The 25,574-nt window shown below is 49.5% G+C and overlaps 2 protein-coding genes across 4 annotated transcripts; one reads left to right on the top strand and one right to left on the bottom strand.

The window, feature by feature from the left end:
* Positions 1–1,123: 1,123 nt before the first annotated feature.
* CUNH20orf202 (chromosome unknown C20orf202 homolog) lies at positions 1,124–9,574 on the bottom strand. Of its 2 annotated transcripts, none has more exons than XM_039364761.1 (2): positions 9,152–9,574; positions 1,124–2,180 (listed from the first exon to the last, which is right to left on the bottom strand). In XM_039364761.1, exons 1-2 carry the CDS (start codon positions 9,233–9,235, stop codon positions 1,959–1,961), a joined length of 306 nt encoding a protein of 101 aa, XP_039220695.1. In that variant the 5' UTR covers positions 9,236–9,574; the 3' UTR covers positions 1,124–1,958. The 2 variants fall into 2 exon arrangements, 1 of the variants encoding a protein (XP_039220695.1); XR_005559317.1 differs by lacking the exon at positions 1,124–2,180 and adding an exon at positions 8,665–8,859.
* A 5,221-nt stretch (positions 9,575–14,795) lies between these two features.
* TMEM74B (transmembrane protein 74B) lies at positions 14,796–19,925 on the top strand. Of its 2 annotated transcripts, none has more exons than XM_039364762.1 (2): positions 14,796–15,179; positions 19,049–19,925. In XM_039364762.1, exon 2 carries the CDS (start codon positions 19,089–19,091, stop codon positions 19,773–19,775), a length of 687 nt encoding a protein of 228 aa, XP_039220696.1. In that variant the 5' UTR covers positions 14,796–15,179; positions 19,049–19,088; the 3' UTR covers positions 19,776–19,925. The 2 variants fall into 2 exon arrangements, with proteins under 2 accessions (XP_039220696.1, XP_039220698.1); XM_039364764.1 differs by having other exon boundaries at positions 14,796–15,152.
* Positions 19,926–25,574: the final 5,649 nt, after the last annotated feature.

Consider the following 25,574-nt stretch of genomic DNA (forward strand, 5'->3'; position numbering starts at 1 on the left):
GAAAAATGCAAATAAGAAACAATGGGGCAACAAGGATAAATATTCTAAAGAAGAATAAGGGGGGAAATGTAAATAATAGAAGATTACTGTTATGAAATCGCTGTTAAGAAAAGGGAGGAGTATACACTGTGTGTGTATGTGTGTTTTGTTGGTTTAAAAAATAAAAAAAAAATAAAAAAAATATTTCCTTCTCTGGAGGGGGACTGACTTCCCACAATCCCCCCTTTGTGCCATATAAGTCTGGATGACACACTTTTACTGGCACCAGATTAAACATTTCCTAAAATACCCAGGCTGAATTAGCCAAGATGGTTGAGAATGATGGGCTGTGTAATGCAGCACATCTAGAGTGAGTCTGGCAAACATCTTCTAGTTAATTGCGAAGGCTTAAGGTGTGCTGAGTCATCTCTTCAAATCAACTGAATGTAGTTTGGATAGATTCCCTACACCGGTGCAAGATATTAATTAGATGAAATAAAACAGAGATGCTGAACAGAAATTGGCCAGCCTGTGAGACTTAGATATTTTTTTATTGAGGGCCTCTTTATTTTGAATTAGATAAACCTTTTCTTCCCTTTCCTTTCCTTCCCTTCCCCTTTTCTCTATTGCTTTGTCATGTTTTTTTCTTCCTTTCCTTTCCTTTTCTTTCCAACCTTCCAATCTTCCTTTCTTCCTTCCTTCCTTCCTTCCTTCCTTCCTTCCTTCCTTCCTTCCTTCCTTCCTTCCTTCCTTCCTTCGCCTTTTTTGAATTACAACCATCTTTTAAAAACATTGGAGCTTGTGTGTTAGGAATTGTGTTAGGACATACAGACACAGACAAACACACACACACATACACACACACCCTTTGGTATTTGCAGGTTCACACGTTTAAAATTGCAGTTTGCCTAGATCAAATTGGCAAGTAAGTTTATTTTGTAAATAAAATACTGGGATGCTAGTGCTGATATGTGTCCATATGCATATACATACATATAAGAGAAAAACCAATTCTTCTGCCTTTTGTTTGGAAAATGAAGGGCAACTTGCCGAACAAATGAATCCTGACGGCAGAAACTACTAATGTGTAAACTCTTCCTTTGCATCCAGTCTGCTCATTCCTTCTCACAGGATCTGACGTTTCTTTTTTCTTTGCAGGCACAACATGTTTCTTTCCCTTGGGAATTTGCTGATGTGTGGAACCATAACTGGTTGGCTGGGGAATTCTGGGAGTTGAAGTCCACCCATCTTCAAGTAGCCACAATGCATGGCTGGCTGGGGAATTCTGGGAGCTGAAGCCCATTCATCTTCAAGTAGCCACAATGCATGGCTGGCTTGGGAATTCTGGGAGTTGAAGTCCACCCATCTTCAAGTAGCCACAATGCATGGCTGGCTTGGGAATTCTGGGAGTTGAAGTCCACCCATCTTCAAGTAGCCACAATGCATGGCTGGCTGGGGAATTCTGGGAGTTTAAGGCCAGCCATCTTCAAGGGGGCACAGAACATAGCTGACTGAGGAATTCTGGGAGCTGAAGCCCATTCATCTTCAAGGGTGGACTTAGCTGACTGAGGAATTCTGGGAGTTGAAGTCCACCCATCTTCAAGTAGCCACAATGCATGGCTGGCTGGGGAATTCTGGGAGTTGAAGTCCACCCATCTTCAAGTAGCCACAATGCATGGCTGGCTGGGGAATTCTGGGAGTTTAAGGCCAGCCATCTTCAAGGGGGCACAGAGCATAGCTGACTGAGGAATTCTGGGAGCTGAAGCCCATTCATCTTCAAGGGTGGACTTAGCTGACTGAGGAATTCTGGGAGTTGAAGTCCACCCATCTTCAAGGGGGCACAGAGCATAGCTGGCTGAGGAATTCTGGGAGTTGAAGTCCACCCTTCTTTGAGCTCCTGAGGGCGAGAAAAACGGGAACAGATCTTTGTCTGGTTGAAATTGAAATTCATCCTAAGAGGCCAAGGAGTTCCATACCGATCACGGGAGAGAATTTCTCCGGCTTGCCCGTCTTTTGTGGGACCTTCTAGGTGGAAGGGCGTCCCCCATGTCTTCTGAACTCGAGCGGGCTCTGGCCCCGAACCCGTTCCTGCTGGGATTGGCACTCTCCCAGTCTGCACAGACCAGTTTCAGCTCCCACAGCGTGGTGTGCAGTTTCTTCAGCTTCTCCAGGAGTTGCTGGTCCTGCAGCTGCATTTCCTGCTGAAAAAGGGAGCAAAGGAGAGAGTGGGCGCATTCACACAGCAATCTGTCTATTATCTTGGTGCACATAATATATGGATCCGTAAATCAATGAAATGGATTGTCTTCAACCAAGATTATCGCTCTGTTAACTCTTGATGCCTCTGGCAGCCCTGTAAACGAACTAGTTCAGCATGTGTGAAGGCAGATAAAGCAGCAGGTGTTCAAACTTGGCCCTTTCATGGCTTGTGGACTTCAACTCCCAGAATTCCTGAGCCAGCATGGGGGAATTATGGCCCCCTCATGACCCATGGACTTCAACTCCCAGAATTCCTGAGCCAGCATGGGGGAACTATGGCCCCCTCATGACCCATGGACTTCAACTCCCAGAATTCCTGAGCCACCATGGGGGAACTATGGCCCCTCATGACTCGTGGACTTCAACTCCCAGAATTCCTGAGCCAGAAGGGGGAACGATGGCCCCCCTCATGACTCGTGGACTTCAACTCCCAGAATTCCTCAGCCAGCATGGGGGAATTATGGCCCCTCATGACTTGTGGACTTCAACTCCCAGAATTCCTGAGCCAGCATGGGGGAACTATGGCCCCCTCATGACCCATGAACTTCAACTCCCAGAATTCCTGAGCCAGCATGGGGGAACGATGGACCCCCTCATGACTCGTGGACTTCAACTCCCAGAATTCCTCAGCCAGCCATGCTGAGGGGAAAGGGAGAGATTTCCAAGCTGAGTCATGCTGGCTGAGGAATTCTGGGAGCTGAAGTCCACCAGTCATAAAAGGGCCAAGTTGGAAGACCCCTGTTCTATAGAATATATAAGGCAGGTATGAGTATTTTGAGGAAATCTTGAAGGAACATTCTGGAAAAAAAGAGCAGATAGAGGCCTGGTTCAGATTTTTGTGGGCTGTTTTGTGGCTCTGCAGCTGGAAGAGAGGTAATTATCACTAAACGTAGAACAAGGATAAGATTTCTGCTTTTTTCCCCCCCATAAAGAATGTAATACAGGTATGTAGTCCTAAACCAGGGGTCTTCAAAGTGGGCCCTTTTAGGACTGGTGGATTTCAATTCCCAGAATTCCTCAGCCAGGCATGCCTGGCTGAGGAATTCTGGGTGTTGAAGTCCACCAGTCAGAAAAGGGCCAAGTCTGAAGACCCCTGAGCTAAAGAATGTTAGGAATAGCCTTTGTTTGGCTACAGAATAGGTGGGCTTCTATACAGGCAGTCCTCGACTTACGACCGTGAGAGCACCCAAAATTTTGTTGCTAAGTGAGGCGGTTGTTTAAGCAAGCTTGGCTCCATTTTACAACCTTTCTTGGCCCAATTGTTCAGCAAGTCCCGGGAGTTAGTAACATGGGTTGTTAAATGAATCTGGGCTTCCCCCTTGACTTTGCTTGTCAGAAGGTCGCAAAAGGGGATCGCGTCGCCCCAGGACACTGCGACTGTCATAAATATGAGTCAGTGGCCGAGCGACTGAATTTTGATCACGTGACCCTGGGGGGATGCTGCAAAGGTTGTAGAGCAGTGGCCAAAATGGTGGAAACCTTTTGGGGAAAGTGTACAGTAGAAATAATAATAATAATAATAATATATAATAATAAATATAATAATAAAAATGCCTGGAGACAGCAGAATAGACGAGAAAGAACTGGAGAAGATAACAAAATACAAAGACCTACAAATAGAAATAGAAAGACTGTGGCAAAAGCAAGCAAGGGTAGTACCAATAGTCAATCCCAAAACAACTGGAGCACCACTTGAACACCATTGGCATTGACAAATTCGCTATTAGTCAATTGCAAAAGGTGGCCTTACTAGGAACTGCTTGCATCCTGTGACGATATCTGCAATACCATCAAACATCCACAGGTCCTGGGAAAGGACTCGATAGGTAGATAAAATGCCAAATCCAGTCTGAACATCTGGCTGATTGTGCGATGATCCATAATAATAATAATAAGCTATTGTTGTTGTTGTTAATTGCGAAGTCGTGTCCGACCCATCGCGACCCCATGGACAACGTTCCTCCAGGTCTTCCTGTCCTCTGCCATCTTCTGGAGTCCATTTAAATTCACGCATACTGCTTCAGTGACTCCATCCAGCCATCTCATTCTCTGTCGTCCCCTTCTTCTATTGCCCTCAATCTTTCCCAGTATTAGGCCCTTCTCCAGTGAGTCCTTCCTTCTCATTAGGTGGCCAAAGTACTTGAGTTTCAACTTCAGGATCTGGCCTTCTAAAGAGCAGTCGGGGTTGATCTCTTCTAGGACTGACCGGTTTGAACGCCTTGCAGTCCAAGGGACTCGCAGGAGTCTTCTCCAGCACCATAGTTCAAAGGCCTCAATTCTTTGGCGCTCAGCCTTTCTTATGGTCCAACTTTCACAGCCATACATTGCAACTGGGAAAACCATGGCCTGGACTATACGCACTTTTGTTGGCAGGGTGATGTCTCTGCTTTTTAGAATGCTGTCTAGATTTGCCATAGCTTTCCTCCCCAGGAGCAAGCGTCTTTTAATTTCTTGGCTGCAGTCCCCATCTGAGGTGATCTTTGAACCCAGAAAAATAAAATCTGTCACTACCTCCATTTCTTCCCCATCTATTTGCCAGGAATTGAGAGGGCCGGATGCCATGATTTTGGTTTTCTTGATGTTGAGTTTCAAGCCAACTTTTGCACTCTCCTTCTTCACCCGCATCAAGAGGCTCTTTAGTTCCTCTTCACTTTCTGCCATAAGCTATTAGTCAATTGCAAAAGGCGGCCTTACTAGGAACTGCTTCCATCCTGCGACGATATCTGTAATATCATCAAACATCCACATCTGACTATCCCAGGTCCTGGGTAAGGACTCGATAGATAGACAAAATGCCAAATCCAGTCTGAACATCTGGCTGACTGTGCGATGAGCCATAATAATAATAATAATAATAATAATAATAATAATAATAATAATAATAATAATAATAATAATAATAATAGTTGGAAGGGACCTTGGAAGTCATCTAGTACAACACCCTTTGGTTATGTTTTCACCCATTTTTCTTCTAATTTCTTTATAACTGTAGCCTCGTTCACTTAATAATTCTATTTTACATCGCTTTCTGGACGACCAGTCAACTCTTTGCACCGTGACTTTAACTTTATTACGTTTTACAAGCTCACTAAAGGAAAGAACACAAAAAAAACCAACACACTCGATAGCGATCACATAACACACTGACAAATGTCCTCCTCTCAGCTTCAATACAGGACCTCAATATCAGGATCCTACTGTGATCTGATTGGCTTATGGCCAAAGCAAGATGACATCTGATTAGCTCTCTAAATACTCAGGCTCATTGGCTACCATCGGATGAAGGAAAGCTCCCTGAGATCAACCTGAGCAAGTGGTGCTTCCTTTTTCCTGTTATTCGGCTATAACGTTTCATAGAATACAGTACAGATAATGGAACAAACTATGTTGCATTACATGCTCGATTAAATTATTTTTCCATTGATATACAATTTTGTGGTAATACTCCCCCCCAAAAAAGTGGCGTTATTAGCCATCCAACCTCAAAAATACACTTTTCCCCAAAAGGGTTCCACAGTTTGGGCCACAACTGTAAGTGTGAAAAATGGTTGTTGTTGTTGTTAATTGCGAAGTCGTGTCCGACCCATCGCGACCCCATGGACAACGTTCCTCCAGGCCTTCCTGTCCTCTACCATCTTCTGGAGTCCATTGAAGCTCACGCCTCCTGCTTCAGTGACTCCATCCAGCCACCTCCTTCTCTGTCGTCCCCTTCTTCTCTTGCCCTCCATCTTCCCCAGCATCAGGCTCTTCTCCAGTGAGTCCTTCCTTCTCATTAGGTGGATGGATGGATGGATGGATGGATGGATGGATGGATGGATGGATAGATAGATAGATAGATAGATAGATAGATAGATAGATAGATAGATATGGATTGTTGTTGTTAATTGCGAAGTCGTGTCCAACCCATCACCACCCCCTGGACCACGTTCCTCCAGGCCTTCCTGTCCTCTACCATCTTCTGGAGTCCCTTTAAGCTCACACCTGCTGCTTCAGTGACTCCATCCAGCCACCTCCTTCTCTGTCGTCCCCTTCTTCTCTTGCCCTCAATCTTTCCCAGCATCAGGCTCTTCTCCAGTGAGTCCTTCCTTCTCATTAGGTGGCCAAAGTACATGAGTTTCCACTTCAGGATCTGGCCTTCTAAAGAGCAGTCGGGGTTGATCTCTTCTAGGACTGACCGGTTGGATCGCCTTGCAGTCCAGGGGACTCGCAGGAGTCTTCTCCAGCACCAGAGTTCAAAGGCCTCCATTCTTTGGCACTCAGCCTTTCTTATGGTCCAGCTTTCACAGCCGTACATTGCCATTATATTGGCTTGCAAATAGATCAAGCAGCTTCATTGGATCCCTTTCCTGGCTGGATGCTGCCTGAGCTTCCAAGAGGAATGAGAGCTACATCAGGCAGGGGGGTCCACGCAGCAGGATCCCCGCAGGTTGCGTCTCTGTACAAGGAGACTCTCCCCCCCCCCTCTTCAAAGCCCCCATGCAGCTGAGTGATCCTGAAAACCGCCCAGCCCTCTCAGAAGAGAAACCACAGCAATTAGCTCTGCGGTGCTGATGTTGCCATGCCACTGACTAGGAGGAAAAGGGAAAGGAAAGGAAAGGTGGTGGTGATGGGGGGGTTACAGCACGAAAAAAACTCATGCATGTTCAAACAATTTTCAGAGCAGGTTAAAATGGAAGGAGGGAGGGAGGGAGGGAGGGAGGGAGGAAGGAAGGAAGGAAGGAAGAAAGGAAGAAAGGAGGTGGGAGGGCGGGAGGGAGGGAGGAGAAATTGGATGGATGGATAGAAAGAAGGAGAATGGGGAAGGAAGGAGGAAGGAAGGAAGGAAGGAAGGAAGGAAGGAAGGAAGGAAGGAAGGAAGGAGGTGAGTGGGCGGGAGGGAGGGAGGAGAAATTGGATGGATGGATAGAAAGAAAGAGAATGGGAAAGGAAGGAAGGAAGGAAGGAAGGAAGGAAGGAAGGAAGGAAGGAAGGAAGGAAAAAAAGAAAGGGAGGGAAGGAGGGAGGGAGGGAGGAGAAATTGGATGGAAGGAAGGAGAATGGAGAAGGAAGGAAGGAAGGAGAATGGGGAAGGTAGGAAGGAGAAATTGGATGGATGGATAAAAGGAAGTCACTTTTGGGGGACTCAGGAATAACTTCCTTTTAATAGAATAGAATAGAATAGAATAGAATAGAATAGAATAGAATAGAATAGAATAGAATAGAATAGAATAGAATAGAATATAGAAATAGAGCTGGAAGGGATCTTGAAGGTCTTCCAGTCCAGCCTCCTGCTGAAGCAGGAGAACCTATACCATCTCAGACAGGTAACTGTCCAGTCTCTTCTTTAAAATCTCCACTGATGAAGCACCTACAATGTCTGGTGGCAAGCTGTTCCACTGGTTAATTGTCCTCGCTGTCAGGAAGTTTCTCCTTAATTCCAGGTTGTTTCTCTCCTTGATCAGTTTCCAACCGTTGTTTCTCGTCCTTCCCTCTGGTGCTTTGGAGAATAATGTGACCCCCTCTTCTTTGGGGCAGCCCCTCAGATACTGGAATGCTGCTATCCTGTCTCCCCTATTTCTTCTTTTCTTTAGACCAGCCAAACCCAAGTCCTGCAGCCGTTCTTCGTATGTTTTAGCCTCCGGGCCTTTGACCATCTTAGTTGCTCTTCTCTGGATTTTTTCCAAACTCTCAACGTCTTTTTTGTGGCAGGGAGGAAGGAAAGGAAGGGATAGAGAGGGAAAGGAAGGAAGGAAAAGAAAGGGAGGGAGGGAGGGAAGGAGGGAAGCAAGGAAGGAAGGAAAAGAGGAAGGGAAGGAAGGAAAGGCAGGAAGAGAGGGAGGGAGGGAGGACGGAAGGAAGAAAAGGAAGGAAGGAAGGAAGGACGGACGGAAGAAAGGAAGGAAAGGAAAGGAAAGGAAGGGAGGGAGGGAGGCAGGAAGGAAGGAAGGAAGGAAGGAAGGAAGGAAGGAAGGAAGGAAAGAAGAAGACAAGGAAGAAGGGAGGGAGGACGGAAGGAAGGAAGAAAGGAAGGAAAGGAAAGGAAAGGAAGGGAGGGAGGAAGGCAGGAAGGAAGGAAGGAAGGAAAGAAGAAAAGGAAGAAGGGAAGGAAGGAAGGAAAGGAAAGGAAAGGAAGGGAGGGAGGAAGGCAGGAAGGAAGGAAGGAAGGAAAGAAGAAAAGGAAGAAGGGAAGGAAGGAAGGAAAGGAAAGGAAAGGAAAGGAAGGGAGGGAGGGAGGCAGGCAGGAAGGAAGGAAGGAAAGAAGAAGAGAAGGAAGAAGGGAGGAAGGACGGAAGGAAGGAAGGAAAGAAAAGGAAGGAAGGAAGGGAAGCAGGAAGGAAGGAAGGAAAGAAGAAAAGGAAGAAGGGAAGGAAGGAAGGAAAGGAAAGGAAAGGAAAGGAAGGGAGGGAGGCAGGCAGGAAGGAAGGAAGGAAGGAAAGAAGAAGAGAAGGAAGAAGGGAGGAAGGACGGAAGGAAGGAAAGAAAAGGAAGGAAGGAAGGGAAGCAGGAAGGAAGGAAGGAAAGAAGAAGAGAAGGAAGGGAGGGAGGAAATCCTTATGATAACTTGATCCCTTCATTACAGTGCTAGATCAGGGATCCATCCCTTTGAGAGAAAACCCCTGTTGCCAGGAGCAACCAAGGGCCCTGGAAAAAAGAAGAGGGGGGGGATGGATTCACCCCTTGCGTGTGACCATGCCCTCCTTGAACCCCGCCAGCCAGCCGACCCCAGAGGGCCAGACCTTCCCCAGGTGAGGCGTTTCCCATCCTGCCACCTGTGGAGCAGCTGCGCCTGCCCATCCCTGCCTGTGGCCTGGGGAGCGCCAGGGGCGGCGCCAGGGGCAGCGGCCCTGCTGGGTGGGAAGGACAAGGGTTCCCCCCCCCCATCTCCGTGTACCTGGGAAGACCCAGCGTGAAAAGGAGAGGAGGATGGACTTACCAGCTCGCTCCGCAGCCATGCCAGGGCGCTTTCAATCCTCAGTTCGGGCTCTCCAGCCAGCTGCGCACCGCCCTTGGGGAGCATCCCTCCAGCTGTGTGCGTGTCAGATAGGCCTTGGAGATGTGCCAGCTGATGCCTGTCTTCCACCACAGCTCCCTCCTCCTCCTCCTCCTCCTCCTCTTGATCCGAACCCTGTGCAAGCAGCTACGCAACCCTTCCCTCCCGCAGGCTGCCGCCGTGTAGAGGCAGCAGAAGGCACGCCGCTGGGCATCTGCCTTTGCCTCTGTGCCAGGCTGGGTGGGAGGGTCGCTGTGGGTAGCTCTCTCTCTCTCCCCTTCTCCCTCTCCTCAGCCCCTTCAGCCCGGTCTCCACAAAAGAGAGGGTCTTTGCTTGGAGTTGGGTGAAGCTGTAGCTGCTGCTCCCTCCTCGCCAGGGTAAGACACCGGGAATAACAGAACCACAGAGATGGAAGGGACCTTGGAGGTCTTCTAGCCCAACCCTCTGCTCAAGCATACACCCTACATCAGTCTGGACAAATGGCTGTCCAGTCTCTTCTACTTCTCTTCCAGTTTCTACTGCGTTGCCATAGAGTAGAGAAGAGTAGAGTAGAAGAATAAAATAGAGCAGAGCAGAGTAGAGTAGAGTAGAGTAGAGTAGAAGAATAGAATAGAATAGAGTAGAAGAATATAGAGTAGAGTAGAGTAGAGTAGAAGAATAGAATAGAATAGAGTAGAAGAATAGAGTAGAGTAGAGTAGAAGAATAGAATAGAATACAGTAGAGTAGAAGAATATAGTAGAGTAGAAGAATAGAATAGAATAGAGTAGAAGAATAGAATAGAGTAGAATAGAAGAATAGAATAGAGTAGAGTAGAAGAATATAGAATAGAGCAGAGAAGAATAGAATAGAATAGAACACAACACAATACAATACAATACAATAATATCTTTATTGTCTAAATGTACGCTAATCAGCATATATTAAAATGAGATTTCTTTGCATTCAGCTCTCAAAAGGTAATCACATCCAATACACACTGCTTAAACATGACAAATAAATAAATAAATAAAATTATGCATACACCGAATATAATAATATATTATATAATATAATATCAAGAACATAATGGCGGAGGATGTGTTGATTCATCTGTCTCTGCTGCGAGGTAGCTTCAGTAATAAGCGAGATGAGTTTTCATCTTCCCTTTTCCTAAACGTTTTCCACCATGTTCCAATGACCTGAGCTGAGAAATGGACCAAAGCCTTTATGAGCTCTGCACTTAGGAGGAAACATTCAAGAGGGATCATGTCAATGTCTCTGATCTTCTCTGACTCTCACAAGGCTGCTAAATCTTTAACAGGAGAGTCACCTGTTCCAGCCAGAAAATTTCCCAGAACTCTCTGGAATCCACTCATGGTTTCTTGGAGAAAGCTAATAAGATCCTCTTATTAGCACCAAGGACCCCCACAATCGTTGTCGTCGTCGTCCTTCTCCTCCTCTCTACAAATCCCACTCCTTTCTAGAACTGATGATGTTCCCTAGCTGGGTAGTGAAATGTCTGCAAGCAAACCACCAAGCAGAAAGAGCACCAGGGACTCCACAATTCTTCTTCTTCTTCTTCTTCTTCTTCTTCTTCTTCTTCTTCTTCTTCTTCTTCTTCTTCTTCTTCTTCTTCTTCTTCTTCTTCTTCTTCTTCTTCTTCTTCTTCTTCTTCTTCTCCTCCTCCTCGTCCTCCTCCTCGTCCTCCTCCTCGTCCTCCTCCTCCTCCTCCTCCTCCTCCTCCTCCTCCTCCTCCTCCTCCTCCTCCTCCCTGCAAATACCATTCCCTTCTATGCCTTTCCAATACTAAGAGATATAGCCTAGGCCCGGGGTGGGGAACCTTGGCTCTTTTATGTCTTGTGGACTTCAACACCCAGAATTCCTGAGCTAGCCCAGGAATTCTGGGAGTTGAAGTCCACAAGCCACAAAGGAGTCATAGTTCCCCCATGCTGGCTCAGGAATTCTGGGAATTGAAGTCCACGAGTTATGGGGGTGCCATAGTACCTCATGCTGGCTCAGGAATTCTGGGAGTTGAAGTCCCCGAGTCATGAGGGGGCCATAGATCCTCCATGCTGGCTCAGGAATTCTGGGAGTTGAAGTCCATAAGCCACGAAGGGGCCATAGTTCCCCCATGCTGGCCCAGGAATTCTGGGAGTTGAAGTCCACGAGTCATAAAAGAGCCAAGGTTCCCCACCCCTGGCCTAGGAGATTCTAGGGAGTGGCTACTCTATGTCTCCGATTCACTGAAGAACAGCAAGGTTGTGCAAAACTATTTTCCCCTAGGATATACTGAAGGTAAGAGACTGGCTGGTTGCCTTCATAATAATGGTTGTAATTATAATTACATTTGACCTGTCAAGCTATGCTATAGCCTTCTGGTCTTGGCTACCAGCCTGGAGGAATTGGACTCTAATGTTTGTCTTTCATATCCCATGTCAAACCAGATGGAGTCAAGTTGAAAAGGGATTTGGGGGGGGGGCAATGCAAAGAGTGTTCAGGACCTTGGAGAGCACAGAACAGTCCTGGGTGTTTCAAGCATTCTCTCAGGAAAGGACCCAACAACCCCTTCAGACATGGTTATACCAGCAGATCTACAGACACTAGGGCAGGGGTAGGCAACCTCAGCTCTTTTATGACTTGTGGACTTCAACTCCCAGAATTCCTGAGCCAGCATAGCTGGGAGTTGAAGTCCACGAGTCATAAAAGAGCCGAGGTTGCCTACCCCCTGCACTAGGGGACAGTTGAACTGGTGAGGTGGCTCCATTACTACTAATATCTCTTCGCCTATTTGTTTTGTTTTATTTCTTACCTATTTATTTGCATTAGTTTTAGATTACTTTATCCTGCTTCAGTAGCATATCTAATAGTCCTTCCTCCTCCAGTTTTCCCAGCAACAACCCTATGAGGTGAGATTGGCTCAAAGTCATTCAGTTGGCTTTCACGTCTAAGATGGACCAAACACCAGAAGATGGTAAGTTCTAGTCCTGCTTTAGGCATGGAAGCTGGCTAAGTGACCTTGGGCCAATCGCCAGGAGATGGTGAGTTCTAGTCCCACCTTAACCATGAAAGCCGGCTGGGTGACTTTGGACCAATCATCAGGAGACTGTGAGTTCTAGTCCTGCCTTGTGCATGAAAGCCAGTTGAGTGACTTTGGGCCAATCACCAGGAGACAGTGAGTTCTAGTCCCGCCTCGGGCATGAAAACTGACTTGTGACCTTGGGCCAATCCCCAGGAGGTGGTGAGTTCTAGACCTGCCTTAGGCATGAAAGCTGGCTGGGTGACTTTGGACCAATCATCAGGAGACTGTGAGTTCTAGTCCTGCCTTAGGCACGAAAGCTGGCTGGGTGACTTTGAGCCAATCACCAGGAGACGGTGAGTTCTAGTCCTGCCTGAGGAATGAAGGCCTGCTGGGTGTCTCTGGCCAATCATCAGGAGATGGTGAGTTCTTGTCCTGCCGTAGGCATTAAAAAACGTATGCAAGATTTGGGTTACGCTAGTCTAAAGAAAAGAAGAAACAGGCGCAACATGATAGCAGTATTCCAGTATCTGAGGCGCTGCCAAAAGACACAGGGGGTCAGGTTGTTCACCAAAATACCAGAGGGAAGGAGGAGAAACAATGGATGGAAACTGATCAAGGAGAGAAGCAACCTGGAATTAAGGAGAAACTTCCTAACAGTGAGGACAATCAATCAGTGGAACAGCTTGCCACCAGAAATTGCGGGCGCTCCATCACAGGAAGTTTTTAAGAAAAGACTGGACAGCCACTTCTCTGAAATGGCATAGGTTCTCCTGCTTGAGTGGGGGGAGGAGGGGCTGGACTAGAAGACCTCCAAGGTCCCTTCCAGCTCTATTCTATTCATCATCATCAAGATAGCTGGGTGACTTTGGGACAATCACCAGGAGACGGTGAGTTCTAGTCCCACCTTAGGCACAAAAATGGGATGGGTGTCTTTGGGCCAGTCCTTCTTCCTCAGCCCAGCCCAGCATTTGTAACCTTGACCATGCTGGCTGCGGAATCCTAGGAGTTGAAGTCCGGCCGAAACCCTGGCCCAACCCATCAAATAGGGTTGTTGTTATGGGGACAAGAAGGGGAGGATGGAGTGCAAAGTATCTTCGCTACCTTGAGTGACTTACAATGTAAAGTCAAACACAAGGCCCGGGGGAAACTAGAAATTGGGGAAAACTAATTAGGACATTGATTGCCTATAACAGACATGTCAAACACAAGGCCTGGAGGCCGGATGCGGCCCGCGATGTAGTTTCATGTGGCCCATGAATCCATCCTGGAAACAGTGAGGGAACGGCCTCCACTGCCTTGGCCCTGGCCCAGACCGGCCGGGAGCCAATGTACAATTTTGTGGTGGCCATCTATGCTGAAACGCATTCAGTCTTAATTCCACAAAGCCGTCCGGAAACAGCGAGAAACCAGCCCCTGCCGTGTTGGCCCCGTGCCCTGGGTGCATGCTGGGGAGGTGTCACCCTTTGTGAGGAATGAAGAAATGGACCATGCCTTGGCGCTTGCCTTGGTCCCCCCCCCCTTCTGCCGGAGACCCTCAGATCTGTCCCACTCCTGCCCAGGCCCCCACAGGCACCCTTGACGCGAACGATGTAGAGCTGGCCATGCCCACCCAGTAGACCACACCCACTTCATCCATGCCCACCCAGTAGGCTGCACCCACCCTGGCCACCCCCCCCCAGGGCAACCACAATGCTGATGCGACCCTCAATGAAATTGAGTTTGACACCCCTGATCTAAATCAAAAGAAACAGGTAAAATTAAAATATAACAAACAAACCTTATACCAACACCATACAAGAAAGTAACCAACCCGCCGGCCAGCCAATAAACAAGACGGAGAATGTATTTATTTATTGGCTGGTTGGTTGGTTGCATTTGTGTTGGGTTCCGCCGAAGAAGGAAGACTCGGATGCTGTTGACCCCATGGGAGAGAGATTGCACTCTGAACCAGCTGTAGCCGCCATCACACCATTCCCCCCCCCCCGCCATCCCTCTAAAGAGGCCCGACAATTGTCACACTTTGATAAGCCCACCCCCCTCCCGCCCTCCTTGTCCGCCACGGGTTACGAGGACCCTCCGGGGTCTTCCCAGCTATCTCTTCTCCATCATGGGCTGGCGTCCAGCCAGACGGTAGCTGATGTTTGGGGGGTTGGGTGGGTTAGCGATCCCTTTCCCTTCCTTCTGCTTGGTTGGGGAGTGGGGACGGAGGTGGTGGTGGTGGGGATCGGAGGCGATCCGCCTTCGCCTGCGCCAACCCTCACCCCGGCGGAGGTAAGGGGTGCCCCTTCCCTCCCTCCCTCCCTCCCTCCCTTCTTTCCTTGCCAGGCGATTCCCGGAAGGCCGGCTCAGGCCGCCGCAACAAGCAACTCCTCCCTCCCCTCTCCTGCCAGGAAGAGAGACTCCCCCCCCCCGAGGGCTCCTGGGATGGGTGGGGGGAGATAGGAAGACGCAGCTGTCAGTCGGAGCAGCAGGTGCTTTGGCTGCGTTTCCTAGCAGCCCCACGCCGCCCTTTCCCTCTTCCCGCCGGGCCTGACGCAGGATCTGGATCTCCATCGCACGTGGGGGGGGGTCGGCGTGGGGGGGGGGGAGAGAAAACAGGCAGGAGGCTCGCGGGACGAACGACGGAGTGGGGGAAAGCGGGCAGCGCCGTGGTGCTGAACGGACAGCGACCGCCAGCCCCGCCTTGCGCGACCCGCAGCGCCGCCAGCCGCCGCCGGGGGGCGCCGCGGGGACTGCGGTGAGCCCGGCCTCGCCAGCTTCCCCCCCCCCGCCCCTCAACAATCCCTCTCCCCGAAGCAGCAGCCCGTCTCGTCGCTGCCCGGCTCGGCCTCGATCCTCCCGGCAGACTCTCGCCTCCATGGTCGTGCGCCCAAGCGAGCTTCGCCAGCCGGGAGGAGAAGACCCCGCTGGAGGAGCCCGGCCAGGCAGCATGCGCCCCGAGGCAGGTGGGCAGGCGGGCCGGGCAAGGACAGGTAGGAGGGGAGCCGAGAGCTAGTTGCTGGAGGGCACGTAGGAAGGCAGCAGCCTGGGCGGTGGAAAGGCGACGACCCCCCCCCCCAGTCGGTTGGGATGTTCGGGAAGACAGGCCGGGCTGGAATTCTGCAGGGGGGGGGGAAAGGGACTCTCTTCCCCATCGTTCCCAGCCGGCACCATCCATCTAGACGGGCTAGGTTAGCGGGGTGGGGGAGGTGGGGTGGGGTCTACAGCAAGGAGCACCGGAACGGTTCCACTGCGGAGAAGGGAAAGCGCTCGGACTGTGCCGGTGGAGCCCCCCCCCTCCCACTTCCCGCCTATCGACCCTCGGGAAAACCGCGTCGTTTGAAAGCGTTCCCTTCGGGCAGGTCCTCCGCCGCGCCTTCCCGGCTGCTGCTGCTGCTGCTGCAGAAGGTCGGAGCTGTCCCTTCCCTGTCCCAGAGAGCCAAGGCAGAGATAGGCGCTTCCCGGAGGGGCTCGGAGGGAAGGCTTGTTGGGCTGGCTGGGGGGGGGGGAATGGTGGTGGCTGGGGGGGGGCGTTTGGTGGGTTTGAGAAAGGGGGGACGAGCAGGTCCAAGGCAGGCAAGGGCTGTCCTCAATCCCAGAGACTTGCCAGCCCAAAAGAGCTGCATTCACACAACAGGCTAGGCTGGTTAAGGAGATCCGCCTTTAGTCGTTTTGATGGTTTAGCTAGCTTCTCCGACCAATTTAAGCCGGGTCCAGTGCAAGCCAAAGCTGATCAGGCTCCTCCTTATGGGATTGGCGCCTAATCCTAGATTAGTTGGTTAATATAGGATTCCAGCAGAGCAGAGAGAGAGGGGAAGAGAGAGGCACACTTCTGTATGGATGGCAGATTTCATCGTGATTTCAAATTCCCTCTAAGTATTTAGAAGCAGTCTGGACTAGTAGTTATGGCAGCAGGCTAGAAAGTGAGGGATAATTACCAGGTGAGATTGAAAGTCAGCTGGGTGACTTTGGGCCAATCCCCAGGAGATGGTGAGTTCTAGTCCTGCCTTAGGCATGAAAGCTGGCTGGGTGACTTTGGGCCAATCCCCAGGAGATGGTGAGTTCTAGTCCCACTTTAAGTTTGAAAGTCAGCTGGGTGACTTTGGGCCAGTCACTAGGAGACGGTGGGTTCTAGTCCTGCCTTAGGCATGAAAGCCGTCTGGGTGACTTTGGGCCAATCACCAGGAGATGGTGAGTTCTAGTCCTGCCTTAGGCATGAAAGCTGGCTGAGTGACTTTGGGCCAATCCCCAGGAGATGGTGAGTTCTAGTCCTGCCTTAGGCATGAAAGCTGGCTGAGTGACTTTGGGCCAATCTCCAGGAGATGGTGAGTTCTAGTTCCACCTTAAGTTTGAAAGTCAGCTGGGTGACTTTGGGCCAGTCACTAGGAGACAGCAAGTTCTAGTCCTGCCTTAGGCATGAAAGCTGGCTGAGTGACCATAGGCCAATCCCCAGGAGATGGTGAGTTCTAGTTCCGCCTTAGGTGTGAAAGTCAGCTGGGTGACTTTGGGCCAGTCACTAGGAGACGGTGAGTTCTAGTCCTGCCTTAGGCATGAAAGCCGGCTGAGTGACCATAGGCCAATCCCCAGGAGATGGTGAGTTCTAGTTCCGCCTTAGGTGTGAAAGTCAGCTGGGTGACTTTGGGCCAGTCACTAGGAGACGGTGAGTTCTAGTCCTGCCTTAGGCATGAAAGCCGGCTGAGTGACCATAGGCCAATCCCTCTCTCTCAGCCCAACCTACCTCACAGAGTTGTTGTTGGGAAAAGAGGAGGAGGAAAGTGTGTTGGATACGTTCACCACCTTGAGTTATTTATAAAAATAATAAGGGTAGGATGGAAATAAATAAATAAATAATATAAAATAAAATAAAATTACATTTATGGGGCTTTCTCTGTATCCCTGGGTATGTTGGCAGACGATGCTTCACCAGAGCCCTTAAGCATTTAGAAAGGGTTTTATTTATCCTTACTTTCAGCTGTTTATAGCTTATGCCATTTGGATGGTTCAAAATTTCAGAATTTGGTGTAAAGCAAGAAAATGGGTTGATTCAGCAGCCAAGGGGAATAGGCTGGGCAAACCCAGGTCATTGGTAAGGTGTTACGGCGTATGAAAAATCAAATGCACAGGTACAGCGTAGGTCCATGGTGGCGAACCTATGGCACGGGTGCCAGAGGCGGCACTCAGAGCCCTCTCTGTAGGCACGCGTGCCGTCGCCTCACTCCTAGGCCTTCAGCTGGGTTGTATAAAACCTTTTCGCTTGAGGCCTCCGCCACCGTGTGCAAAAAAAAAAAAAAGTTTCAATCAATCAATCAATTTCAACTTCTCACGGGGAAAAAGATCTTGCAAAGTTGGAATTGATTGATTGAACTTTTTAGCCCCACCCAGTCTGCCGTTACCACCGCAGCCATGCCCACCCAATCAGCCATGCCCACCCAATGGGCCACGCCCACCCGGCACCTGATGATACATGTGGGTTTTGGGTTGCAGTTTGGGCACTCGGTCGCTAAAAGGTTCGCCATCACCGGTATAGGTGGTACCCAGCTCAACAGCTGTAACTGTGATTCACTGAACAACAATACGGCAAGAAAGTTCGTAAAATAGGGCAAAGCTAGGCTGCATCAACAGAGGGATAGAATCAAGATCACGCCAAGTGTTAATACCAATTTACAAGGCCTTGGTAAGGCCACACCTGGAATTCTGCATCCAGTTTTGGTCACCACGATGTATAAAAAATGCTGAGACTCTAAAAAGAGTGCAGAGAAGAGCAACAAAGATGATCAGGGGACTGGACGATAAAGCATATAAGGAACGGTGGCTGGAATTGGGTATGTCTAGTTTAATGAAGAGAAGGACAAGGGGGGACATGATAGCAGAATTCCAGTATCTCAGGGGCTGCCCCAAAGAAGAGGGAGTCAAGCTATTCTCCAAAGCCCCTGAAGGGAAGACAAGAAGCAATGGATGGAAACTGGTCAAGGAGAGAAGCCTAAGGAGAAATTCCTGGAGAAATTTCCTGACAGTTAGAACAATTAACCAGTGGAACTACCTGCTTCCAGAAGTTGTGGGTGCTGCATCACTGGAAGTTTTTAAGAGACTATCACCTATATGAAATGGTATAGAATCTCCTGCTTGAACAGGGGGTTGGACTAGAAGACCTCCAAGGTTCCCTTCCAGCTCTATTCTATTCTATTCTATTCTATTCTATTCTATTCTATTCTATTCTATTCTATTCTATTCCATTCCATTCCATTCATAAGATACAAATAAGTTAAAGTCATAAGATGTTAAAGGAATAGGTAATAGGAAAGATAATAATAATAATAATAATAATAATAATAATAATAATAATAATAAGAAGAAGAAGAAGAAGGGGAAGGGGAAGGGGAAGGGGAAGGGGAAGAAGAAGAAAAAGAAGAAAAGAAGAAGAAGAAGAAGAAGAAGAAGAAGAAGAAGAAGAAGAAGAAGAAGAAGAAGAAGAAGAAGAAGAAGAAGAAGAAGAAGAAGAAGAAGAAGAAGAAGAAGAAGAAGAAGAAGAAGAAGAAGAAGAAGAAGTTGGAAGGGACCTTGGAGGTCATCGAGTCCAACCCCCTGCTCAGGCAGGAACCCTACACCATTTCAGACAAATGGCTGTCCAGATACAGTCCTGCAATAGGTGGTTTGACATCCCAGGGCATAAAAATGTAGTGGCATTTAGTTGCTTAGCAGAGGGATGACATGGGGAAAAAATTGTCCTTGGGTCTAGTTGTTTTTTTGCATGCCATGCCCTATAAGAGTCATCTTGAAGGAAGAAGTTGAAAGAGTTCACGTCCGCACGAGGTCCCGTGTCCTCATCCGTTTGATGCCTGTGTTTTTTTTTATGTACCTGCAGGTGAAGTACTAAGGGGGATGACCAAGGAGACCTCATCCCAATGGCGTCCACTAGTCCTCTGGAATTGACGGTCTTGGAGAGTCATCTGGGGTCCAGCCAGAGAGCGAGGCCAGGGAAGCCTTCAGCACCACGGACAGCTGCCGGGCCAGGCATTGAGAATGCCTCTTACCAGAGGGAGGAAGAGGAAGAGGAAGAGGAAACGTCTTTCCAGAAAGGACCGGGGAACGCCAAGGAACATCCAGCCCCTCCCGCCGATGACCTTTCTCCGAGGTCGGAGGATACCCCATTGTCAGACCCAACCGGGAACTCGGTGGACTACGGCTTCATTTTGGCCCTGGTGTTCCTGGTGGGCGGGATTTTGCTGGTGATCGTGGCTTACAGCATCCCGCGTGAGGCTCGGGTGAACCCAGACACGGTGTCTGCCCGGGAGATGGAGAGACTGGAGATGTACTATGCCCACCTCAGCTCCCATTTGGACAAGTGCATCATCGCCGGCTTGGTCATGTTGACTTTGGGCGGGATGCTCCTCTCCGTGCTCTTGATGGTCTCCATGTGTAAAGGGGAGCTGTATCGGAGGAGGACATTCCCAGTGTCCAGAGGGCCCCGGAAGACCTATGGGTCAATCAACCTGAGGATGAGGCAGCTCAACGGAGAAGGAGGACAGACTTTAGTGGAGAACGAGGTCCTTCAGATGACCGAAATGACCAACGCCACGCAGAGCTGCTGATAGCGCTCCGATTTGAGGGATTGGATACAGTCCTCTCTATGGGGTCCTTGGTGCTCTCTGAGCTTGGTGGTTTTCTTGCAGACATTTCATGACCCAACTAGGGAACATCATCAGTGCTGTAGAGGAAGAGGAGGAGGAGGAGGAGGACGACGACGACTCTGAGGTCCTTGGTGCTCTCTGAGCTTGGTGGTTTTCTTGCAGACATTTCGTGACCCAACTAGGTGACATCAACAGTGCTAGAAGGGAATGGAGTGCGGAGGTGGAGGAGGAGGAGGAGGAGGAGGAGGAGGAGGAGGAGGAGGAGGAGGAGGAACGACGACTCTGGGTCCTTGGTGCTCTCTGAGCTTGGTGGTTTTCTTGCAGACATTTCGTGACCCAACTAGGTGACATCAACAGTGCTAGAAGGGAATGGAGTGGGAGGTGCAGGAGGAGGAGGAGGAGGAGGAGGAGGAGGAGGAGGGAGGAGGAGGAGGAGGAGGAGGAGGAGGAGGAGAGGAGGAGGAGGAGGAGAACTGTGGAGTCCTTGGTGCTTTCTGAGCTTGGTCATTTTCTTGCAGATATTTCATGACCCAACTGGGGAACATCATCAGTGCTAGAAGGAATTGGGGATGACCTCTGAATGAAACCTCTGGAAGAAAACAATTGAGCTCAAAGAGCACCAAGGATCATTATCACCTCCTCCTCCTCTTCCTCCTCCTCCTCCTCCTCCTCCTCCTCCTCCTCCTCCTCCTCCTCCTCCTCCTCCTCCCTTCTAGCACTGATGATGCTATGTAGTCAGGTTATGAAACATCTGCAAGGACACAGCCCCAGCTCATTTCATCCCTTCTGTCACTACGGTCCTTTTGAAGAAGTAACTGGAAGGACAACGATGCACAACAACTTTCCTTATTATGGGATGGTTTTGTGTAGTTCAAAACTGGGGGAATTTTTCTTTCCTAAAACAAAACATGTGCACAGAAGCGGTTTCAGTCCAGTGATGCCTCTCTGGCTAACACTCACAGGTTTGTTTGTTTTTTTAATATTTATTTTAAAAAAAGCCTGTTCTGGAAACACTGTTAGGGAACCCAATATTTAATGTTTACCTCCAAAGGGAATCGGGACTTCTCTTTGAAGCAGTGAGAGAACCGTTGGAGTCTCCCCTAACGTTTTCGATGTTATAAGCCGGATGCACACACACGTTTCAACTGTTCGACTGTTCTACTACCAAAATGCCTAGACTGGAAAAATAGACCCCCACAATCCCTCTCTGGAGATTGGCTGTGATTTGAATGACCGACCACCAAGTACAGTTAAAGTTGGTTTGATTTTCTGAACTACGTGATTCTCTCTCTCTCTCCCTCTCTCTCTTTCTTCCTCTCTCTCTCTTTTTCTCTCTCCCATTCTCTCTTTCCCCCTCTCCCTCCTTCTCCCTCCCTCTCTCCTCTCTCTCTCCCTCTCTCTCACCTCCCTCCCTCTCCCTTTCTTCCCTTTCTCCTTTGTGTCTCTCTCCCTCCCTCCCTCTTCCTCCATCTCTCTCCCCTCTCTCCCCTGTGTCTCTCTCCCCCTTTTCTCCTCCCTCTCCCCCTCCCTCCCTCCCTTTCTCCCCTCTCTCCCGTGTCTCTCTCCTTCTCTCCTCCACTCCCTCCCTTTCTTCCCTCTCTCCCCCCTTTCTCCTCCCTCCCTCTCTCCCTCCCCATCTCTCTTTCTCTCCCTCCCTCCCACCTCTCTCTCCCTTTCTCCCTCCCTCCTCCCTCCCTCTCCCTTTCTCCCCTCTCTCCCGTGTCTCTCTCCCTCTCTCCCCACTCCCTCCCTTTCTTCCCTCTCTCCCCCCTTTCTCCTCCCTCCCTCTCTCCCTCCCCATCTCTCTTTCTCTCCCCCCCTCCCACCTCTCTCTCCCTTTCTCCCTCCCTCCTCCCTCCCTCTCCCTTTCTTCCCTCTCTCCCGTGTCTCTCTCCCTCTCTCCCCCACTCCCTCCCTTTCTCCCCTCTTTCCCCCTTTTTCTCCTCCCTCCCTCTCTCCCTCCCACCTCTCTCTCCCTCCCTCCCTCCTTCTCCCTCCCTCTCCCTCCCTTTCTTCCCTCTCTCCTTTCTGTCTCTCTCCCTCTCTCCCTCCCTCTTCCTCCCTTTCTCTCCCCCTCCCTCCCTCTCTCCCCTCTCCTCTGTCTCTTCCCCCTCTTTCTCCTCCCTCTCCCTCCCCCTCTCTCCCTCCCTTTCTCCCCTCTCTTCCCTGTGTCTCTCTCCCCCTTTCTCCTCCCTCTCCCTCCCCCTCCCTCCCTCCCTTTCTCCCCTCTCTCCCCTGTGTCTCCCTCCCTTCCCCTCTCCCTCCCTTTCTCCCCTCTTTCCTGTGTCTCCCTCCCTCTTTCTCCCTCTTTTTCCTCCCTCCCTCTCTCCCACCCCCTCTCTCCCCCTCTCCCTCTCTCCTCCTCTGTCTCTCTATCTCTCTCTACCTCTGTCTCCCCCTTCCTCTCCCCCCTTCTCTCTTTTCCTGCAATCTTGAGCAATAGCAACCTCTGTGCCACTTTGCGTATCGGCCACCGACCCTCACAACCGCACCTCTCACAACCCTTGCCAGTGTGAGCGGGTTTCTACAGCTCCACTGCATTTCCCTAAGTGGTGTTCCCTGTTTGTGAATGCCGAGCCTTGTGAAACACAACCTCACCCATAAAACTCATAAGCACACAAACACACAATCCACACCAGCAAAAAAAAGAAAAAGAAAAAAGAAAAACCCACCACATCACATTTCCATGACTTGACCGCCTCTTTGGTGACCGACAAACACACAATCCTGGTTTTCAAACCATTTTTTTTTTTGCCCCAGCCGCTTTGCCCTTCCTCTTTGCCCGCTCTCCTGATTTTGGAAATTTTATTCTCTGGATAAAATTACCTCTCGGGTGCAACCTATGAAACGTGAATGCTCACCCGCGCGCGGCTCACCCTAGTCGGGGATGTGTCAGCAGAAAGTTTAAAAATGGAACTCGTGCAGAGGTGGAATTGAAAGGTGACCTCTGAATTTACAGACAAGCCGCCACAGTCCAGAAAAAAACAGGAATTCTTTGATATTCAGGATTTCCAAGAGGGAAGGGAAATCGAGCAGCTGCCTTGCCCGTTTCTTTTGATAGGATACCTCCCCGTTGCATCACCCCGTCCCACAAATGCCTCTTGTTTATATTGACAAAAAAGGAGAGGGAAAAAAGTGTCGTTTTAAAAATAAAGCGTAAGAAAATAATAAACTCTTTGTGCAAGAATCTGGTACCTTCGTTGGGCTCAATCGCACCGTTTGGTTTGCTGCATTCTTTGCCCTTTCGGTTTGTCGTTTGTAAAGCAAAGGCGGAAAATGTTAGTTTATTCAACAGAGGGAGAAGCCTCGACTTATAACGATTCATTTGGTGACCGTTCACAGTTGCAGTGGCGCTGAAAACAGAGACGTGTGACCGATTCTCACGCTTGCTACCGTCGCAGCAGCATCACAGTCAAGGAATCAAAATTCAAGCGTTGTCCCGCGGTCACGTGGCTGCCATTTGGTGGCTTTTTGGGCTGGCTTCATTGCAGGAAGCCGAATTCAATTAACGACCGCTCAATTCACTTAGAAAATATAGAATAGAAGCTGGAAGGGACCTTGGAGGTCTTCTAGTCCAGCCCCCTGCTGAAGCAGGAGAACCTACACCATCTCGGACAGGGGATTGTCTAGTCTTTTCTTAAAGATCTCCAGTGATAGAGCGCCCACGATTTCTGGTGGCAAGCTGTTCCACTGGTTGATTGTCCTCACTGTCAGGAAGATTCTCCTTAATTCCAGGTTGCTTCTTTCCTTGATCGGTTTTCAACTTGTTGTTTCTTGTCCTTCCCTCTGCTGTTTTGCAGAATAATTTGACCCCCTCTGCCTTGTGGCAGCCCCTCAGATACTGGAACACTGCTATCGTGTCATCCCTATTTCTTTTCTTTAGACTAGCCAAACCCAAGTCCCGTAGCCGTCCTTTGTATGTTTTAGCCTCCAGGCCGTGGATCAACTTAATTGCTCTTCTCTGAATTTTTTCCAAGCTCTCAACATCTTTTTTGTGATATGGTGACCAGGAGACGGTGAGTTCTAGTCTCGCCTTAGCCATGAAAGCTGGCTAGTTGACTTTGGGCCAGTCACCAGCAGACGGTGAGTTCTAGTCCTGCCTTAGGCACGAAAGCTGGCTGGGTGACTTTGGGCCAATCACTGGGAGATGGTGAGTTCTAGTCCTGCCTTAGGCATGAAACTGACTGGGTGACTTTGGGCCAATCACCAGGAGACTGGGAGTTCTAGTCCCGCCTTAGGCATGAAACTGACTAGGTGGCTTTGGGCCAATCACCAGGAGATGCTGAGTTCTAGTCCTGCCTTAGGCCTGAAAGCTGGCTGGGTGGCTTTGGGCCAATCACCAGGAGACGCTGAGTTCTAGTCCTGCCGTAGGCCTGAAAGCTGGCTGGGTGACTTTGGGCCAATCACCAAGAGACGGTGAGTTCTAGTCCCACTAAATGAATGGTTGTAAGTATCTGTAGTCAATTTCTATAATTATGGTGCCAGCCATGATTGGGTTGATAAGATTGAGAAGGATTGAGAAGAAAGAGCTGGCCCTGATCTTTTGGGCCACTCTGTCCCTGTCCTTCATACCTGCCAGGTGAAACTAATCCCCATGAACGTAACAGATAGTTTCCATGACACACGGAAGCTGATTTTACAGATGACCTTGTTACCAAAGCACGATCAGGCAGAAGGACGAAGCAATGACGGCTTTGGGCTAGGAAGCAAGTCAAGTCCACCTTCGACCCCAGAAGCTCCATGGGGGACTTTGGGCCAGCCGTTCTCCCTCTCTCAGTACCACCTAACCGTGGTGGTGTAGTGGTCAGAGTGAATATTGCAGGCTAACTCTGCCCACTGTCAGCAGTTCGATGCTGACCAGCTCAAGGTCGATTCAGCCTTCCAGCCTTCTGAGGCTGGTAAAATGAGGACCCAGATTGTTGGGGGCAAATAGGCTGTAAACCGCTTAGAGAGGGCAGTAAAGCACTGTGGAGTGGTATATAAGTCTAAGGGCTATTGAAATATTTTCCTTCCTTCCTCCTTCCTTCCTTCCTTCCTTCCTTCCTTCCTTCCTTCCTTCCTTCCTTCCTTCCTTCCTCCCTCCCTCCCTCCCTCCCCATTTCCTTTCTTTTTCCTTCCTTCCTTCCTTCCCATTTTCATTTTCCTTCCTTCCTTCCTTGCTTGCTTCCTTCCCATTTTCTTCTTTTTCCTTCTTTATTCATTTCCTTCTTCCTTCCCTCTTCCATCTCTCCATTTCTCCTTCCTTCCTTCCTTCCTTCCTTCCTTCCTTCCTTCTCATTTTCTTTTCTTTTTCCTTCCGTACTCCTTTCCTTCCTTCATCTTTCATCTCTCTATTTCTCCTTCCTTCCTTCCTTCTTCCCTCCCTCCCTCCCTCCCTCCCGCCCTCCCTTCACATTTCCTTCCTTCCTTCCTTCCTTCCTTCCTTCCTCCCTCCCTCCCTCCCGCCCTCCCTTCACATTTCCTTCCTTCCTTCCTTCCTTCCTTCCTTCCTTCCTTCCTTCCTTCCTTCCTATGAGTGTGAGCATTTAGAGAGCCAATCGAGTGTCATCTTGTTTTGACTATGAGCCAATCAGATCACAGTAGCATCCAGTTATTGACATCCTGTATTGAAGCTGAGAGGAGGACATTTGTCAGTGTGTTATGTGATGGCTATCAAGTTGGTTGGGTTTTTTTGTGTTCTTTCCTTTAGTGAGCTTGTAAAACGTAATAAAATAAAAGTCACGGTGCAAAGAGTTGACCAGTCACCCAGAAAGCGATGTA

The sequence above is a fragment of the Crotalus tigris genome, unplaced genomic scaffold, assembly GCF_016545835.1.
Source record: "Crotalus tigris isolate CLP2741 ecotype Arizona unplaced genomic scaffold, ASM1654583v1 scf7180000019844.519500, whole genome shotgun sequence".
Taxonomy (NCBI): domain Eukaryota; kingdom Metazoa; phylum Chordata; class Lepidosauria; order Squamata; family Viperidae; genus Crotalus; species Crotalus tigris.